This window comes from Mandrillus leucophaeus, unplaced genomic scaffold (assembly GCF_000951045.1).
Source record: "Mandrillus leucophaeus isolate KB7577 unplaced genomic scaffold, Mleu.le_1.0 Scaffold374, whole genome shotgun sequence".
Taxonomy (NCBI): domain Eukaryota; kingdom Metazoa; phylum Chordata; class Mammalia; order Primates; family Cercopithecidae; genus Mandrillus; species Mandrillus leucophaeus.
Genome location: NW_012103965.1, coordinates 930,381 through 951,039, shown reverse-complemented (window position 1 = coordinate 951,039; position 20,659 = coordinate 930,381). Strand labels below are relative to the sequence as shown.

Genomic DNA, 20,659 nt, shown 5'->3' with positions numbered 1-20,659 from the left:
GGCAAGACCAACTCTATACAGGCACCAGAATGATGCCTTGGCTACCTTAGCATCCTTTCCTAAGGGGTTAAACCAAGTGGCCCTCCCAGGCTAGATGAGAATATTATAAACAACTTTCTAGAGTTAGACTTCAAGAACAGACAGTGTATGCCATCTGTCATCACTGATACTAGGGCCCAACACTGAGCAGTTTTTGCTCCTTGTTTGTGATAGGGTTGTATATGTAAGACTTCCAGAAATGTAGCAAAGATTAACATTACCTTCTAGAAACAGTTTAAATAATAACACTTCATTAGTTCAAATGATACAGCCTGGTCAGACTTGCTAATTGGATGCTAGAAAATAATGTTTTTTTAAAAAAATTTTGGTTTTTGGAAATACAGTAATTATAATTATTGATTATCAGTATTCTAGTCAGTATTACGTATAAGTGGATTTAGTTATGATTTAATCAGAAATCATAATGTAAGTTGATCAAACTCCCGAGCCTTTAATAATATGATGTCTTACTGTGTTGGTCTGTTCTTCCACAACAAAATAATATTTATCTTTTCTTAGTATGGTTGGGAAAAGGTGATTTAATATTAAAACATACACCCGTTTTCAGTAGTATTGAGATTAGATGAATACGTTATGCTAAGTACAGATTACTAAATGGTCTTTAATCTGATTTCTTCCTAAAGCCTATATTTCATCATGTAGGTAATAGTTATTAACTATATTGTATTAAATGTAAAGATATTCTACAGCGCAGTGCCATCTAATAAAAATATTAATATGTATTTTTATTATTTAATATTATACATGCAATTTTAAATGTTCTAGTAGCCACATTGAAAAAGTAAAAAGTAAAAGATGAACTTGATTTTAATAACAAATTTCATTTACCAATATATAAAAATATTATTTCAAAAATTTATTATTTTAAGAATTATTGATGACATATATTATTTTTTTGTCCCAAGTCTTCAAAATCTGGTTTGTATCTTATACTTAATTACAGTACATCTCAATTCAGACTAGCCCCACTTCAAATGCATAGTAGCCATGTGTGGCTAGTAGCTACTGCATTGCATAACACAACTGTAGGGTATAGTTCATAGTCTTTGTCTAGAAAGTGAATTAAACCCATCTGTGGACACAGCCAAGAATCGTAATCATACTTTCAGATGGACACTGAAGTTTAGTGAGGCCTAAGGACATTAAAAGATATATTTAATTAACAATATTTTTGCTTTATATTTAAATAAAAAGTTATATAAATATTTATGCTCATACATTGACACAACTTTTGGGAGGGCATTTTGACTCAGTCAGGTTTACATGTGCATACCTTTCAACTCAGCAATTTCACATCTCAGGGTTATGTATTGGCCAGGCTCAGTGGCTCATGCTTGTAATTCCAGCACTTTGGGAGGCTGAGGTGGGAGGATCACTTGAGCTTAGCAATTTGAGACCAGCCTGGACAACATAGCAAGACCCTCTCTCTACAAAAAAAAAAAAAAAAAAAAAAAAATTTAAAAATTAGCCAGGCGTGGTGGCACACACTTCTAGTCCCAGCTCCTTGGTGGTGGTGGGGGCTGGGAGGCAGAGGTTGGGGGATGGCTTGAGCCCGGGAGGTCAAGGCTATAGTGGGCCGTGATCGCACCACTGCACTCCAACCTGAGCAACAAAGCAACACCCTATCTCAAAAAACAAAACAAAACATCACCAACAAAAGACAGAGGTCTTTTTTCATTTTATAAAAAGTGAGGCCGGGCGCAGTGGCTCAAGCCTGTAATCCCAGCACTTTGGGAGGCCGAGATGGGCGGATCACGAGGTCAGCAGATCGAGACCATCCTGGCTAACCCGGTGAAACCCCGTCTCTACTAAAAAAAATAAAAACCTAGCCGGGCAAGGTGGCGGGCGCCTGTAGTGCCAGCTACTCGGGAGGCTGAGGCAGGAGAATGGCGTAAACCTGGGAGGCGGAGCTTGCAGTGAGCTGAGATCTGGCCACTGCACTCCAGCCTGGGCGACAGAGCGAGACTCCGTCTCAAAAAAAAAAAAAATAATAAAAAAATAAAAAATAAAATAAAAAGTGAATAATTAGACTGGGCGTGGTGGCTCACGCCTGTAATCCCAGCACTTTTGGAGGCCAATGCAGGTGGATCACTTGAGTCCAAGAGTTTGAGACCAGCCTGGGCAACATGGTGAAACCCCATCTTTACTGAAAATACGCATATTAGCTGGGCATGGTGGTACACTCCTATAGTTCCAGCCACTCAGGAGGCTGAGGTGGGAGGATGGCTTGAGCCTGCGAGTCAGACATTGCAGTGAGCCGAGATAGCACCACTGCATTCCAGCCTGGGTGACTGAGACCCTGTCTCAACGACAACAACAAAAAGAAGTGAAGAATTAGAAGCAATGTATATGTTCAAAAATATGAAAATATGGTACTTCTGTTCCTACCATTATATGCAGCCATTTATAAATTGTTTATGGGACATTGCTTATAAGGCTAGGTGAGAAAATTCATTCAAAATTATATGAATATATATGTAAAAGGATCATTGTGTGAAACAAACATAACAACAACTATCTATAGGTAGAAGGATTTTGTGTGGGATTTGTTTTTGTTTTTTAGATAAGCTTATACTCTGTAGTGAGCCGTAATCACACCACTGCACTCCAGCCTGAGCTACAAAACCCAGACCTGAGGGCTCACTGCAGTCTCAACCTCCTAGGCTTAAGCAATCCTTCCACCTCAGCCTCCCGAGTAGTTGAGACTACAGGCACATGCCACCATGCCTGGCTAGTTTTCTTACTTTTTTATTTTACTTATTTATTTTTTTGAGACAGAGTTGTGCTCTGTCGCCCAGGCTGGAGTACAGCGGCCTGATCTCGGCTCATTGCAACCTCCACCTCCTGAGTTCAAGCGATTCTCCTCCCTCAGCCTTCCGAGTAGCTGGGATTACAGGCACGCACCACCACGCCCAGCTAATTTTTGTATTCTTAGTAGAGATAGGATTTTGCTATGTTGGCCAGGCTGGTCTTAAACTCCTGACCTCAGGTGATCCACCTGCTTCAGGTTCCTAAAGTGTTGGGATTATAGACATGAGTCACTGCACCAAGCCAGTTTTTTTACTTCTTGGTTTTTGTTTGTTTGTTTTATTTTTGAAACAAAATCTCTCTCTGTCACCCAGGCTGGAGTGCAGTGGCGTGATCTCGGTTCTCTGCAACCTCCATCTCCCGGGTTCAAGAGATTCTGCTGCCTCAACCTCCCTATTTACTGGGATTACAGGCGTGTGCCACCACACCCGGCTAATTTTTGTATTTTTAGTAGAGATGGGGTTTCAACATGTTGGCCAGGCCGGTCTTGAACCCTGACCTCAGGTGATCTGACCCACCCCTGGCCTCCCAAAGTACTAGGATTACAGGCGTGAGTCACTGTGCCTGGCTAGTTTTTTTTACTTTTTGTAGAGACAGGGTGGTGCTATGTTGCCCAGGCTAGTCTTGAACTCCTGGGCTCAGGCGATCTTCTGCCTGGCCTCTCAAAGTGCTCAGGTTATAGGCATGAGCCACTGTGCCAAGCCAACTGTATGTGTTTTCTGTGTGGGATTTTTTTTTTTTTAAATTTTTTGTATTTTATACCTTTTGTATTACTTTTTTTCTGTTGATGTGGGAGTACAGACAGGGTCTTACTATGTTGTCCAGGCGGGTTTTGAACTCCTAGCTTCAAGCAATCTTTCTGCCTCAGCCTCCCAAAGTGCTGGGATTACAGGCGTGAGCCACCGCACCCTGCCACTATTACTTGTATAATAGGGAAAATCTTATCAGTATTATTCTTGTAAAATTCGTTTGTTGAAATAAAGAATTACCTTTGGGAGGCTGAGCTGTGGGTGATATAATAAATAATTAAATTATTTGATAGAAGTATAGAAGTGTTCCTAAAACTTTAAAATATTATGTATTGAATACATGAAAATACCACATTTTGTTTATGGATAGTGTTTTGCCCTAGTAGAGTTTTTTGGGTTAGAATTTTATTTTATGTATATAGAGAGGGCACATTATAATGAGAAGAAAAGGATACCCTTTTGAGTTATCTTGGTATGATTTGGACTGTATAAGGTCATGTATTTTCTAGAGAATCTCAAACACATCATACAAAATATTTTTTTTTTGCAGTTGGTGGGAAATGTAGGTGATGTAACTTCCATAGTACCTAGACTGAAGACCTAGGAATCAAACTTACTGTGAATTCAGTTGTGTTTCTCCATTTAAAGGTGGGGGAAATGAAAGACCCCCTGGATCTAGTGCATGGAGATGACGTGGAATTACAGATCCCTTTTCTGACTTGGGGAACCAGTGGCAGTGTGGATGGTGTTGATGAGGTGTTGCATTCAGATGCTATACCACTACCTTTGCTGCTGCCAGTAGATGACTTTTATGACATCTATTAAAATGAAAAATGCTTAAGATATATGTAGAGGAAGAAAATGAAGTAGTCAATTCCTCATTGTCTTTAGTCTGGAATAATGTTTAAGGGTTGTATATTGCTCAAAAGCACAAGTGTACCTATTCTTTTTTGAGGCTGTGCTATAAATGAATTTGTGTTGAACTGTCATTTACAATATGCTGTTATCAGACTTTTCTCCTGTAGCATTAATGAAAAAGGGAAAAATGTACAGTCAGCCCTACATACTTGTGAGTTCCACATCTGCGGATTCAACCAACCAAGGATTGAAAATATTCACGCCTGGGGAAAGGATCGTTGTGTCTATACCTGTGAACAAGTGCAGACTTTTTTTCTTGTCATTATTCCCTAAACAATATATTGTAACAACTGCTTACATAGTATTTACACTGCATTAGGTATTTTAAGTAATCTAGAGATGAGTTAAGTATATGGGAGCGTATGTGTAGATTACATGCAAATACTGTGCCATTTTATATAAGGAACTTGAGCATCCGTGGATTTTTTTTATCCATGAGGAGCCCTGGAACCATTCCCCCACAGATCCCATAGGATGACTGTAGTTGATCATCCCAGCGACAGTGGTAAGGGCCTATGAATTTTTCCCTATCCCACTTTGTAGCCAGATGTTCCCGTGATCGGTTCTGGAGTTTGTTAACTCACGGAATGTGTTTCCTCTCCTAGGTTAATAGTTACTAATGTTGCTGCCTGTTTGCTTCCTGCTTTATTTAGGTTTCATGTCCTTAGCAAGCTACTGAGTTTCATGGCACCTATTGACCATACTACAATGAATGATGACGCCAGGTGAGTAATAGATTAATTATGTGTCTCAAATGGCTTCATGACAGCTTGATATTGACCTGCTCTACAGCCTTCGCCCTCTCCATTTCTTCTTATCAGTTAACCATTTGTCATTGGCATCATAGTAGGGGTCACATCTCTTCACCCTCATAATTACTATAAAACCAAACCAAAATCTTGCATAAATATCAGTGCTGCCTTTGGTGGTTTGTTTGGTTTTCCTGTTTTGTTGTGAGCTTTAGCCCAGCTCCCTGGGACATCTGAGCTCTCTAGGACAGGGCAGGCCGCCCATGTTCTTGCCGTTTGTACTTGGGACTGTTGTGCATATGCTTTCCTTTTGAAAGTGGCTCTAGTGAGTGCTCTGGAGATGTGCATATGTTGTATTTGTTGGGGATTGTGAGTGTGTTTACAAAAGATATGTATGCTTATTTTATAAAGCTGAAATGAGAGAAATACAGAAAAAAAAGTATGCTTATGATATTGCTATTCAGAGATAACCTTTTTAAAATAACAGTTTCTTCTGTATCTATTAATCAGCATTCTATAATGAAGAGCTTCCTCTTCTCCCTCATTTATTTACCATTTATTTATTCATTTATATCAATATGGACTCATGTTTTCAATGAATTATATTTATTTTGATGTTAAAATTGTTCCAGATAGTGGAAGTGCCTTCAAACTGGCTTATGTCCTTCAGAGTTGTCTTCAGTCATTCTTTGAGTACTTCCTTACTTTCTGGCACAATAAGATATTTAATGCTCATCTTAGACTTTCCATCTTCCAGCCCTGAAATCAGTCTTTCTTGAAGGAGCCCTGGTTCTTTTTAGTGGATTGTGGTATTTAGAAACCAGTATCTAGGTACTAGGGGTGCTTCTTGTTAGTGAGTGTTGCTATTTCTAGGCCTGTCAGGAGAGAGAGAAGTGTACGTGTATATACTCGCACATACACAGAAGACAGCCACTTTTAACATCTCACAGTATTTCACTTCAGCTTTTATAAGTTCCCTTTCAGTATGTTCCTGTTTTTCTTTTTTATAGTACTGAAATTATATTCAGGAAATATTTTATATACTGAGAGCGTTTTCATGTCATTAAAATAATTAAATTTTTTAAATGACCAAATAATATTGTTATAATATTTATTTAGCCATTCACTAATTGTTGGACATTTAAATGGCTTTTAATTGTCTTTGTTGTAAATAATGCATGAGAGGCATTTTTTAACATATTTACCAAGTGAAATTATTGGTCATAATATAGGCACAGGTAGTTTTTGCCAGTTTTATCCCTCAAACTACATATAACCTTTTTATTTGAGAGTATTTTGTTACCAAATGCCATCAGATTTTCCACCCCTTGTCTGGAAAGTATGAGATCTGCAAATTTTGACAAACACTATTACTAGTTTTTATTTGGTTTATTCAGCATTTTGAGCACAAAACAGCCTGTGGATAGTTCTGAGTACGTTTATATCTGGCTTTGTGACCCCATCTGCTATCCTGTACTTTGCAAGTGAATGTCTAGATATGGCCATGGTTTTTTGTTCATTTCTGGATCCAGCCTGTTTAAAAATTTCAGAGTAAAATGAGTGCATCTTAGATTCCCTGTCAGGATGCCATGAAAAAGTTACATCAAGAAGAAAGCAGAACTAGATTTTGAAAATTAAACCAAATCCTTTAAGGTTACATTATTATCCCAGGCATAAAATGAAACCTGATTTAGATATTAGTGGCATCTTTTGATCATAGTACTATAAAATCATTCAGAAATCAACTTTATCCCATTCTTAGTTGGAATTTTACTTGAATCCCTTGAGGGGTACTTAGCTTTTCCAGAATCTTACCAATATTAACTCCTAATTTTTGAAGGTCTACTATTTGCTAGACATAAAAATTATTTGAAAATGACTCTATGAGAATTAATTTGGGTATGGTCTATAAAAAATATAAAACCTGACTACAGAGGCATAAGGAAATGGAAGTTCATCTTTCTGACAGGTTAATTCTAGGGGTGGTAGGCAATTGTTGACCATGGCTTTTGCTTCTCAGTGGTGTTAGGACCAACATCTCTTGGTCTTTCCCCTGTGGTCGCAAGATGGCTATTGCAACTTACGCCATCAAACATACATTCAAGGCAGGAGGAAGAGGAAAGAGCTGTGCCAGCCATACCTGTTTGTTTTTAATCAGAAAAGTAAAAGCTTCCCCAGAATTCCTTTCAGCAAACTTTTTGTATTTCATTGGCCAGAACTGTGTTACGTTGCCACTCCAGGTAGAGCAGGCAAGGGAGAAGGGGTTAGGAATGTGTTTGCTGGGTGACAGTCCTTGTGACATTTATAAGGAAAAAGGGCTATCCCTTGTGGACTGATTTCTAATTACCAGCATTGTTCTCCTGCTGGTTTAGCTACTTAAGGAATGTAATAATATTCTTGTAGCTGGAGGACTGAACATTTGTTTTTACCAAAGTGCACACCATTCTCATTGTGTTTCCTAAGGATAGGGAGATGTGTCCATATCAACTGCTTGTGCTTTATGGTTTGAATAGGCTAGATTAACTATGGGTACAGTAAACAGGCACTAACTCTGTCTCCTGGTATCAGAATTTTTAGGGCCAGTAGTTATTGTTAACTCTTAAGTAAGAAGGAAGCAGTAATAGCTTATCCTCCTTTGTTTTTCTTTAGTGGAAAAACAAAAGTGGAAGTAATCTAGTACCATTCTATTCTGTGTCCCATTTGTACACCACAAATAGGAAAATTTCATAATTGTTAGAATATCAGTATCACTGCATGCTACTTTTCCTCAAGTAAATAGTTTTGCTTTTCCTAAGTGATACATATGTCACTCTTGGTGTGCTGGGGGCATAGAGAATTTTTTAAAATGATTTTAAGGTAGTGAAGGACTTTATAAGCATGACTACAGGGCCAGAAGCTATAAGGTAAAGTATTAATAGACCTGATTACATAAAAGTCACATTGAAAAATACATCAAAAACAAAGTTAATAGGTAAATGATGAACTTGAACAAAAAAATTCCAGTGGATGACCTATTTTTCTACTACGTAAAGAGTTTTTACAAATCTCTAAGAATATCCCAGTAACAATAATGGACACAGCATGTCAACAAGCAGACTTAAAAATCAAAACAGAAAAATTTCAAGGGCCAAAAACCATAAGCACTTTCAACCTAATCAAAGAAATGCAAATTATTATAATGAGATTTCTTTTTATTATTTTATTTGAGACAGAGTTTAGCTGTGTCACCCAGGCTGGAGTGCCATGGCACTATTTGGGCTCACTGCAACCTCCGCCTCCTGGGTTCAAGTGATTCTCCTGCCTCAGCCTCCCGAGTAGCTGGACTACAGGCGTGTGCCACCATGCATACCCCCCTCCTTTTTGTTGTCCTTATTCAGTTGGAAAATATTAAAAGGATTAGTAATACCCATCGTTGATGGTGGAAGGAAAAACGCACTTTTGCATACTGTTGTTGGAAATGTAATTGGCAAAATCTTTTGGGAGGACTATTTGACATTGTGTTTCCAACTTTTGTTTTTTTTTTTGAGATGGAGTCTTGCTCTGTTGCCCAGGCAAGAGTGCAGTGGTGCAATCTCAGCTCACTGCAGTCTCCGCCTCCTGGGTTCAGCAATTCTCTTGTCTCAGCCTCCCATTGGTCAGGCTGGTCTCTAACTCCTGACCTCAGGTGATTTACCTGCCTCAGCCTCCCAAAGTGCTGGGATTACTGGCGTGAGCTGCCATGCCCAGCCCTGTTTCTGATTTTTGAATGTTTCTGTTAACACAGAAAAATCTGCTTGTAGGAGATAGCCATTAATAGTTGCCAAATACATTTGTGTCAAGGATTTTTATTGCAGTATTGTTTGTAGAAAAATAAAAAGTCCAAATGACCCAAACTAGATAATCACAGTAAAATCATTCAATGAATTTATTACTTTTTTTTTTCTTAATAGAGACAGGGTCTCACTGTATTTTCCTGGGCAGGAATGCAGTGGTGCAATCATAGCTCCCTGCAATCTCCAGTTCCTGGGCTCAAGGGATCCTCCCACCTCAGCCTCTTGAGTAGCTGTGACTAACAGGTGCACACCACCACACTCCACTAATTTTAATTGTGGTAAAATACATGAAACAAAATATTCTGCCCTTTTGATTTATTGTTCCCAGGGGCACCTGCACTTGTGGTTCTTAGCTTACCCGCATCTGGAAGTAGAAGCCCTCTTGTTTTCCTTAGTTGCTCATTGGTTCCAGTTCATCCTTCCACATGTGCCTAAATTGGATTAATCCTCAGTGGTTTTGGTGGGGGTGGTGTGTCCAGTTGCATATCCTTGAATTCCCCCCATATCCCTTTTCCAGTTTGAACTCAGTAAATTTGCCCTTGGTTGACTTACATTGAAACTGGAACGTAGCTCATTAAGGGAGAGAGAGAGATCTTTAACACAGGATATTATCCTGTTGGTGTATCCTGGGGGAGAAAGAAATGTTACCTTTGAAAGGATAGTGGCATCTTCATTTTGTTCTCCTGTTGTGTGGTCTGAGTAGTGTTACCTATTTAGTTAATTTCTGCTGATACAAATTCTTTTCTCACGCTAGGAATTTTTCTCTTCAAGCGCTCTATTTTTTAAATTTTTTTATTTTTTTAACTTTTAAAATGTAAAGTAGCCAAGTTGTGTCCCTGTGTTACCAAATTTCCCTTTGGGGCATTTCCTTCTAGGTAGATGCTGGATATTGATTTAACGCCTTTGGATCTCCTTTGTTGGTGGAAATCTCATGCAATCCCTGATAGTTTCTATGTGCTGGTCTAGTAGATCTTTACTCTTCTCCATTATGAGGTTTACAGGTGGTTTGTATTGCATGCCTGATGAGCATTCCCAATATTGAGAGAAAACAAAATAAAGCCAAATTTGTCCGTGTATTATGTGTTTGCCTGCAAGGGAGGTGGTTACATGAGCTTAAATGATCCCTGGCTTTGCTAAACCCCTGATGCTCTTGACACAGGGCAGCTTAGCTCCCAGGACAGCGTCATCTTTTTTTTTTTTGAGACAGAGTCTCGCTCTCTCACCCAGACAGTGGCATAATCTCGGCTCACTGCAGCCTCCGCCTCCCGGGTTCAAGTGATTCTCCTGCCTCAGCCTCCCGAGTAGCTGGGACTCCCAAGTAGACGCGCCACCACGCCTGGCTAATTTTTATATTTTTAGTAGAGATGGGGTTTCACCATGTTGGCTAGGATGGTCTGGATCTCTTGACCTCGTGATCCACCCGCCTTGGCCTCCCAAAGTCCTGGGATTACAGGCGTGAGCCACCACACCTGGCCGACAGCGTCATCTTTAAGAGGCAAAGGATTGCCTTTTTCTGTAGAGCCAGAGCTATTGGTGGCCTAAGGAGAAGAAAAGGCTTGACATCTCATTGGTAGAGAATCCTCTCAGCATATCATCACCAGCAAAAGCAGGTCAGTACTTAACTTGCATGATTTGCAGGGCTGTTGTTTACTTCTCTACTGAAGTTATTCTAAGCTCATCAAGGACCTTTTAGAAACAGTGCTTACATTGAGTAATGTGGAATCCCACCCACCCCATGCCATTAGACCAAAGGGAGAATGATGTGACCATTAAACATGCTATATGCACATATCAAAATATCACCTGCACCCCATAAATATGTACACATATTATCTATCAATACAGAGAAAGAAAAGCCAGTATTGGATACTGATATGGTTACTGATATGGTTTGGATTGGCGTCCCTGCCAAATCTCATGTTGAAATGTCATCACCAGTGTTGGAGGTGGGGCCTGGTGGGAGGTGACTGGATCATGGGGGTGGATTTCTCATCAGTGTTTTAGCACCATTCCCCTGGTGCTGTTCTCATAACAGTGAGTTCTTGAGAGATCTGGTTGTTTAGCGGTGTGTGGCTTCTCCCCTGTCCCCTCTCTCTCTCTGGCTCCCGCTCTGGCCATGTGAGGCGTCTGCTCCCCCTTCGCCTTCTGCCGTGATTGTAAGCTTCCAGAGGCCTCATCAGAAGCTGGACAGATGCCTGGTGCCATGCTTCTTGTACAACCTGCACAACTGTGAGCCAATTAAACCTCCTGTCTTAATAAATTACCCAGCCTCAAGTATTTCTTTACTGCACCGCAAGAATGGCCTAATACACATGCATTCCAAAAATGAAAATAAAATAAATGCAGATGATCTGTCACTATAGTTCTAACAAAGTGAAGAATTTGGGGTTATGGAAATAAGCATCTGCTTTTTGCCTGTGTTTCTGACAGACCCTCTGAGGCAGACTAAGTTAATTGTCATTTGTTGTGTGGATGTAAGTCAGTAAAATGCTAGTGTGACAAGAGAAACAAATACTGACTGAGACCCCTGAGACAGGAAGAGATGTGTTCCTTGGAACTGGCCACTGACTCAGATTTGGGAAGGGGCATCCATGTGAACCTGCTCTGTTGGCATGGGTTTTGGCTGTCAGGATGGAAAGGGTCTGGTGACGGCTGTCAGCTTGATGCATGCCAAAGAAAATAGGTGTTTGCCTTGCATTAAATTCTGCTTCAAGGAGAGGTTATTAGATAGATTTAACTCTGGTACTGTTCAAAGTGTAGGTATTGAATTTTTCTAAGTAGATTCCCCCCCTTATTCCAAAAATGGTAGCAAGATTAACATTTTGTAGGTACTCCATTCCTTTGCACATAACTTAAAGAAATTCTCAATATGTACAGCAAGGGTTTCAATTTTAGCTCCCTATTCTGTCCCCCAAAATAAAAAACCACCTTTCCCACTCCTTTTATGAAGCTGCTGGCATTAAAAAAGAGCAAGGAGAGGATCCTTTAATGATAAGCACTGAGCACCAAATACATTACTGTTTTACATCTGGAGTTTTAGAAAAGAAATGTACAAATGTAATCCAGCCTTGTAAAGTGCTTTGTCAACATCACTGCCACGTTGTTCTCGAGATACCTTGGTCTAATAGGATTTGTACAGGCAATTTATCTTCGGCTTGCCATTTTTGTGTATGGGTCTGCACCCTAAATATGGGCATACTCTACCACTCTACTGATGATATTCTTTTCCCCCATTTGGTAACCCAGAGGTTAGTTAAACCATTTCTTGCTCCCCGCTACCTGTATTTAATAGGAATATGCTCCGAATCATGGTGAGATATTCTGGTATAGCTTGCTCAGCATTTGAGAACACATCAGTTAATAACCCCTGAAATACCCTCCATAGAGCATTTTCTGTTGGTTAAAAACTTGCAAGCAAGAATGGTTAAAGTACAGATGTTTTCTCTGAGGCTTCTTATCTCCTAAAAAGACACAGGTTATTCTGACAGGTGAGACAAGCCCGGGCAAATATGCAACATTGATCTAATCAGGAGGAACAAGAGCAACATTTTAACTGGGGCTGCCTTTTACCAGCGTCATTAAAGCCTCCCATTACTCTTTTATTAGAGGTTCCCTCTCTTCCTTATCAGATTACAGAATGAACATAACTCATGGCAGTGATTGGATCTCTTGTTAAAGAGGATTACAGCTTTGCATTAACTCGGATTGACACAGTTTATAATTCGCTTGTTGATTCTCAGGCGGGCAGCACCACACGTTTGACCCCCCAAGCAGTGCTGAGGGGAAAGGACCCCCATATATCATCATTAAAGATGGCGTTCAGCACAGAGATAGGGGCACAGGGCCTTCTTCCTCCAGTGATGTCAGAAAGGACAAAGGAAACACTCTCAAGTTCAAACCGAAGGCTTGGGCCAGAGTTTTAAAAGTGAGTTGGAAAAAAAACACTGCTGTTGTTTCTTCGATTTTTCCTGATTTGCTACTATTCAGTCTCTTATTCTAGAGAATTTGCATTGTCAAAATGAAGCCTTGGCTCCAAGCAGGAGGTAGAGTGATAAAAGCACACCTTCTAGAAAGAGATTTGTAGATGCTGAAAAGATAAATCCTTCCTCAAAATGGGCCTTTTTGACTATAGTTCTCATTTCTGCACTTATAGTCTCATCGCTTCTTCAAAGGATTGTAAATCCTCTTTTTTCCCCAAAGGGATATTTCACATTCTTTAAAGTGTGTGTAAATGTTTCTCTTAAGGACTTGTTTTTAAATTTTTATTATTATTGGCCTTCTAAATATATTGCAATATCTTATAGATATTGTATTAATCACAACTAAGTAACTTGCAAGTTACTTGCAAGTGGGTAAGCAATAGCGAAGTTTTTCACCTTAGTTTAGTTAGTCATAACCATGTTATTAATGTTTCCCACAGTGATCACTGAGCCAGCAGTCGATTGCTAAGGTACCATGTCTGTTTCTAAGTGCAGTTGTACTTCGCTCTGATTTATCCACTGTAAGTCTGTCCCCTGTGTCTGATGGGCAATGAAATAACAGAGAATAATCATATCATATTTCACTTACTGAGAGTTTACTATATGCCATTGCACCAAGCCCTTCACATACATTTTCATTTGTTCTTTATAAAAAAAAAGAAGTGATTGATGTTATCTGCATTTTATAAGAATACTAAGGCATAGAACAATTAAGTAACTTGCCCAAGTTGAGCAGCAAGTAAGTAGTGGAACAGGTATGTGCATCTAAGAGTGTGGTCCCCAGCCCCCACTGCTATTGCCAAGAAATTAACAAGCTTTTAGAAATATGTGAGAATAATGTGCCAAAGGGAAGCCCCCCACCCCCACCCCTAGCCGCTCTTTCAAAAACTTCTTTGGGGGGAAAATCTTTCCATTAAAATGCTTTTCCCCCCCTTTCTTTTATAGGAGAGATACTTTCTATATAGGAAGGTTTTGCCTGTCATTCATTCATATGTTAGTGTGAATCACTGGATTCCCAAACCTGGTTTCATGTTATCTCATTCTAGTTACAAAGACCTTAGACCTCATAATTAGCTTTGAATCCTGATCCATTATATTTAGTCAGTTTATGCTTATAATTCTATTCTGTGCCACAGTCAGGCACCTGTCACCTACTTTTCATAGAGACAGTATCTTTTTCCCATATAATAAAAATAGCACATGCTTATGGAAGACAATTTGAAAAATATAGAAAGGACAAAGAAAAATGTGTCATTCTGCTATTGAGGTTAGAACATTATTAATTCTTTCATATGTTTTCTTATAGAATTTTTTGTGTATATATTTTATGCAGATATATACATATGTTTTTGAATCTTTTTTCAGATTAACTTATAAGCATTTTAATGCCTTAAGTATTTTTAAAAGCATTTTAATAACCTTATAATCTGTTATGGAATATTTATTATTGTTAGACATGTAGGTTGTTTGTAGTTGCCTTTCTTTTCAAGTAGTGCTGCACTGAACATATATATACAGAAATCTAGGTTCTAGGATTTCTAGGATTTCTGGGTCAAAGATCTCAACTTGCTAATGACTCTTGATGAGTGTTAAGTTTTACTAAGTTACATGACTCCTTTCTTTCCAGCTGAGGCTTATGTCATTTTATCTTTGCTAAGAGAAAGAACTATCTTTTTTCTTTTTTCTTTTTTTTTTTGAGACAGAGTCTCGCCTGGTCGCCCAGGCTGAAGTGCAGTGGTGTAATCTTGGCTCACTGCAACCTCCACCTCCTGGGTTCAAGTGATGCTCCTGCCTCAGCCTCCCAAGTAGATGGGACTACAGGCATGTGCTATTACACCCGGCTAATTTTGTATTTTTAGTACAGATGGGGTTTTGCCATGTTGGCCAGGCTGGTCTCGAACAGCTGACCTCAGGTGATCTGCCCACCTCGGCCTCCCAGAGTGCTGGGATTACAGGCATGAGCCACCACACCCAGCTGGGAGAGCTATCTTTTAAAAAATATTTTCTGTTTAGATATAAAAGTTACTTACTGTTTTTAAGTTCATAACAAATGACATCTTATTGAGGACGTATAATGTGGTAGGCAGTGGGCTATAATCTAATGTATATTTTTTCATTTAATAGTAAATTTGAAGAGTATTAATCATTTATTTATATCATTTGTTCTGTTTTTATCCTTTGCCCATTTTCTTTTTGAGGTTTGACTTTTCTTTATGAATTTTCTTCCTGTATGAATTCTCTATATTATGGCTATATTTATGGTTGTATAAAATTACCTGGATTTTGTAGATTTTTCGCATTTTGCTTACCTGTCAATATTAATGATTTTTATTGGTCACATAGAAGTTTTACTTTTTAACCTAATTAAATATATAAGAACCTTTTTGTGGGGGGTGTTTTTCATTGTTTTATGATTAGGTGATCTCTCCTGTATCCCAGAGCAATTATTCACCTAAATTTTATTTAATTTCATCTGTTTTTTTTTTTAATCTACTTGGAACATTTCTTTAATATATTGTTCAATGATCTTCACTTTTTGTTTCTACTGCCTCTTTTTTTGAGTCCAGGTTTTTTTTTTTTTTAAACAAAAGACAAGCTTTTACTCTGTTGCCCAGGCTGGAGTGCAGTAGCACAATTATAACCCACTGCAGCCTCGAACTCCTGCACTCCAGTGATTCTCCTGCTGCAGCCTCCCAAGTAGCTGGGGCTACAGGCACACACTACCATACCCAGCCTTTTTTTTCCCCTGTAGAGACGGGGTCTTGCTATGTTGCCCCAGCTGGTCTTGAACTCCTGGATTCAACAAGTCCTCCCACCTTGGTCTCCCAAAGTGCTAGGATTACAGACATGAGCCATCACACCTGGCCTTTTATTTATTTTTTTATTTTATTTTATTTTTTGAGATGGAGTTTCGCTCTGTCGCCCAGGCTGGGGTGCAGTGGCGCAATCTCAGCTCACTGCAAGTTCCGCCTCCCGGGTTCACGCCATTCTCCTGCCTCATCCTCCCAAGTAGCTGGGACTACAGGCGCCCGCCACCACACCCAGCTAATTTTTTGTATTTTTAGTAGACAGGGTTTCACTGTGTTAGCCAGGATGGTCTGGATCTCCTGACCTCGTGATCTGCCCACCTCGGCCTCCCAAAGTGCTGGAATTACAGGCGTAAGTAAGCCACCGCGCCCGGCCAATTTTTTTTTTTTTTTAATTCCCACATAGACTATTACACTAACAGCCTATTAACCAATAGTCTCTATTCTCATCAGTTCTCTGTTTCATTGCCAGATTCACCTTCCTCAAATATCACTTAGAGCATGTTACTCTTTGCCTCTAGAATAAAACCCATACTCTCAAGCCTGCCAGTTAAGGCCATTGATGACTTGTTGCCTTGCTACCTTTCTCTCCCTGTCGCCTATTTCACCCCGTGTGCTGTCCAGAGCAGACACCTGCAGTCCCTGGGACACACTCCCTGTTCTGCATGTCTGTTCATTCTACTCACAGCCTGCAGCATCTCCCATCCCCATCTCACTGTTGTTTCCTGTTGAAATATTCAGTCATGAGGTCACCAGCCTTTCTAGGGAGACTTTAGATTCTCCATCCCCACCGAGCAGGTGGCTTTTTCTTCTTTGAACCCATTCTGTTCCTCCCTAACAGTTATACTGTTAACGGTATAACAGTTCACAGACGCACTTATTGGGGGTTTTCTTCTTGCTAAGAATGTTAACTTAAAAGTCAAAGAAGTATGCCTATGTTTACTGTAATCTTGTATTTGGTATTATCAAGATATGTATATTTGGAATAATTTAATTTCAATTGTAGCTGCCTTATATAGCATTTTGTAGCATTTTAGTATTTGCAAAACACTTCATTTAAGGTTTTTTTCCAGTTATTGTTGGCCTTCTCTGAGCTCGGCAACTGACTTAATATTCCTGAGCACCTTATGGCCTCGCTTATATGCAGTGCCACCCTGGGAAGCCTTCTTTATGGGCCATGGTTTCTTTCTTTTACATAGTGAAAATAGTCCTCTTGTTCACTGGATTCTTGAGAATAAAATGCTCTTTTTAATTTTTTAATTTCTGAGAAGGACTGTTGTAAATGTAACCCATACCAGATAATTATTTAAGTAAACAAAACTTGTGTTTTCACATCTGTGTATTATGCCACTGTCCCTCAGCATGCAATATAGACATATCCATTTCTGTGCAAACCCCCAAAAAAGATGGGTAGAGGCTTCCTGTCTGAGATGCTTTTAAAAGCCTCCAGCTTATATGTTTGTTTACAGTTTGCTGTTTACAAGATTATTTTTGCAACTTTCCTATAAGATGAAGATGAGTTTCTTGCCTCTTTTGTTGAAATATCTCCAGATCATCTCACTTCTTTCATATACTTTTCTTGGCCGGGCGCGGTGGCTCACGCCTGTAATCCCAGCACTTCGGGAGGCCGAGGCGGGTGGATCATGAGGTTAGGGGATCAAGACCATCCTGGCTAACACGGTGAAACCCCGTCTCTACTAAAAATACAAAAAATTAGCCGGGCGTGGTGGCGGGCGCCTGTAGTCCCAACTACTCGGGAGGCTGAGGCAGGAGAATGGCGTGAACCCGGGGGCAAGACTCTGTCTCATAAAAAAAAAAAAAACAACCAGAAGCAAAATATACTTTCCTCTGCTTCCATGTCACTTTGTATAGATTTGTATTATATATAGCATCTACCACCAGGTTGCTTCCTAATTATTCATAGGTTAGGTCTCCATGCTAAAACACTGCACTGCTTGAGGGCCAGCTCCTTATTTTGTTCTTAGCTCATGGCCATGTTGGAAAAGACCCAGAATAAAAGGTTCTGCTCTGGGACTTATGATTCTCAACCCTTTGCCTAGAGGGTTTTTGAGGTCATTTTTACTTAGATTGAACCTTGGAAAAAGCTCTCTCAAGAACACTCTTACATTTCCATCACTTCTGAGAGTGTAGACCCTAAACTTTACATATACTGTAGGTTTTCTCCTGCTATATACTATATACTATAGGTTTTCTGTGCTATTTAAACCAGATTTGGTTCTGATGGCCTTCCTATAAATTATTACAGGCTGAGTGTCACCTATCAGGAATTCTTGGGTCCAGAGGAATTTCATATTTCAGATTTTCTTGGATTTGGAAATATTTGTATTATCCCCGTTCAGCATGCCTAATCTGAAAATCTGAAATCTGAAGTGTTCCAATGAGCATTTTCTTACAGCATAATTGATGTTGGTGCTCAAAAAGGTTTAGATTTTGGAGCATTTCAGATTTCAGATACTTGGATTAGGGATACTCACCATGCAGTTACTGTGGAGCATGAAGAACACCAGCAGGACTCTGCAGTGATTTATAGCTTTAGGTCAGTTTTCTGGACTCTGCTTTCAGTATTTTTCTTTAAGAAGAAAACAGTTCTGGATTGGATTCTGTAAGTGCATTAACAAAGCATAAAGGCCTAGCTGCTTTGTTATTTTTAGTGTGTGTATTAAGTGTCAAGCTAAGAAGGGATATTTAGGTTGAGGACCTTGCCTCGTTAGACTTGGAGTTCAAGTTGCTGGCAGCACGTGGTCATGGGACGCTCTCACCAGCCACCCTCCGAAGGGAGGTCTTGGATGAGCCATAACCACACCCTATGCTTTACCACTGTCTCTCTGGGGAGCACAACACTTTATAAACATTAATTCTTTGACCCCCTGGGCACCTCCACTTACAAGGTAAATAAGACTGAAGGCCTTTCTTCCACAATATAGATGAGGAAACATCAGCCCAGATAGGGAAATTACTTGATGAGAGACAGGCGAGCAGGTGTGGGCCCCAAGGTGTTTGGAGTCTCAGTGGCTGACCTGCAGCAGCGCTGGTGGCTGCCAACACCCAGGAGACACAGTCCTGTTCCATTCCCCTTTCTGCTTCTCAGAGGGTAGTGGGGGTTGGGCCTTTTGTCTCTTGTATGGAATGTGAAATGCTGCAAAGACGAGCAATTGTTCTTCAATGCTTTGTGCTCCCCTATAAGAAAGAAGAAATCAATACACATTTTCTCATACACACACTTGGCAGCACTCTGCCTCCTCTTCCACAGCTCGGTCCTACAGGGGGAAGCACAACTATGCAGCCAGACAGACTCTTCAGCGTCCAGGGGAAGAAATGCAAACTGCTCACTTTGCACTTAGCAGTCAGGGTTTTTAGAGCCAATCGTATAACTGACTGAGGTAATCAAACTGCTGACTTCAGGGACTAGCTGGTGAAACTGGAGTGAGAGAGATGCCCTGTTGCAGACCCCCTGTTGCAGGCCTGCTCGGTGCTGCTGGGGAAAGCTCACCTGGCAGGTGTCTAGGACAGATGTTCCTTTTGCTGAATTTCTAATTTTCAGAGGCAGGGAGAAAGTTCTTTGAAGGATACTATGAGAAACCAAAAAATATGGACAGATTGAGAGCAGGCTTTTTTTTTTTTTTTTTTGAATCAATTAATAGGCGTACAGTCCAAACAAGAACCCCATCTCAGACTGGATTTTATTTTTTCATCAGAATATGTGGTATTGATAATCTGTAATTTTGTCTTACAGCTCACTGCCATTAAACAGTTGTGTGGGATGTGAATAAAAAAGAATTTACTACCATTATTAGGAGAAACGGTAGCTTGGGCGTCAGAAGAGCCTTGCAAGGCAGGAGATGAGTTCAGGGGGAGGGTGGGGGAGCGGGGGCTTGGGCTGTGGGGTCCTTCGCGAGGAGGAGACCATTAGACCATTAGAGAGTGTGTGGGATCACCAGGGGAGGGTGTCAAGAGAAGAGAGGAAGCTGAGAGCAGAACCTGGGAGAAGGCAGGCGGAGGACAGCCGGGAGAACACATGCTCCTTGAACACTGTCGGGGAGACTTCTGGGCAGGGCGGCTGGCCAGCAGCTGGAAGGGCTTGCTCCCGAGGCCCCAGCGGTTCCTCTGTGTCCCCTGACTCGCATCGCAGAGCTGGCACTTTGCGTTTGCTCACTCAGTAGTTGCTTCTTGGGCATTTTGATTGGTACCGGATTTCTAAGCAAAAGAAATCCTCCAACTTACTACCAGTAGTAATAGCAGAGTGCCGTTGCCGAAACTCTGTGGGTTGACATTGAATACCCTCACTAATTCCTGCGTGTTGAAGTTAAGCTAGAGCCGAGCGATGCATCCTGTGCTCCCCCAACACGTGCGCGCGCGCGCGCGCGCGCGCACACGCACACACACACACACACACACACACACACACACACACACACACCCTGGGTTGTTGGGCAGCATCCTGATACGGATACAAATGTAACTGGAATGTCAGTCTCACCTTCTGTGCGGTTGGGGGAAGTGATTCACGTCTAAGCAGTGAAGCATCCCCTGGCTTTTAACAGGAGCTGTTAGAGGGGCTGCTGTTTGAACAAGGAGCTTCATCTTCCTGAAGCCAGCAGTCACAAAACCGTAAACACAACACCGGCCAACTCTATTGCGGGGACCGTGGTGGCTTGACGTTAATATTAAACATCTCCAGCAAGGCAGAGAGCTCTGCTACAGCCCAGGTCCGGAATAAAAATAAAAATAAAGAGAAACCCTGCTAAAAGCAGTGTG

The 20,659-nt window shown here is 40.5% G+C and overlaps 1 protein-coding gene across 1 annotated transcript in view; it reads left to right on the top strand.

Moving 5' to 3' along the window:
- Positions 1-20,659, top strand: part of AATF (apoptosis antagonizing transcription factor) — a 133,206-nt gene that overhangs the window by 102,932 nt on the left and 9,615 nt on the right. Inside the window, exon 11 of the mRNA XM_011990222.1 lies at positions 5,189-5,260. Coding sequence (XP_011845612.1) covers positions 5,189-5,260 — 72 coding nt within the window. The remainder of the gene's footprint in view (positions 1-5,188; positions 5,261-20,659) is intronic.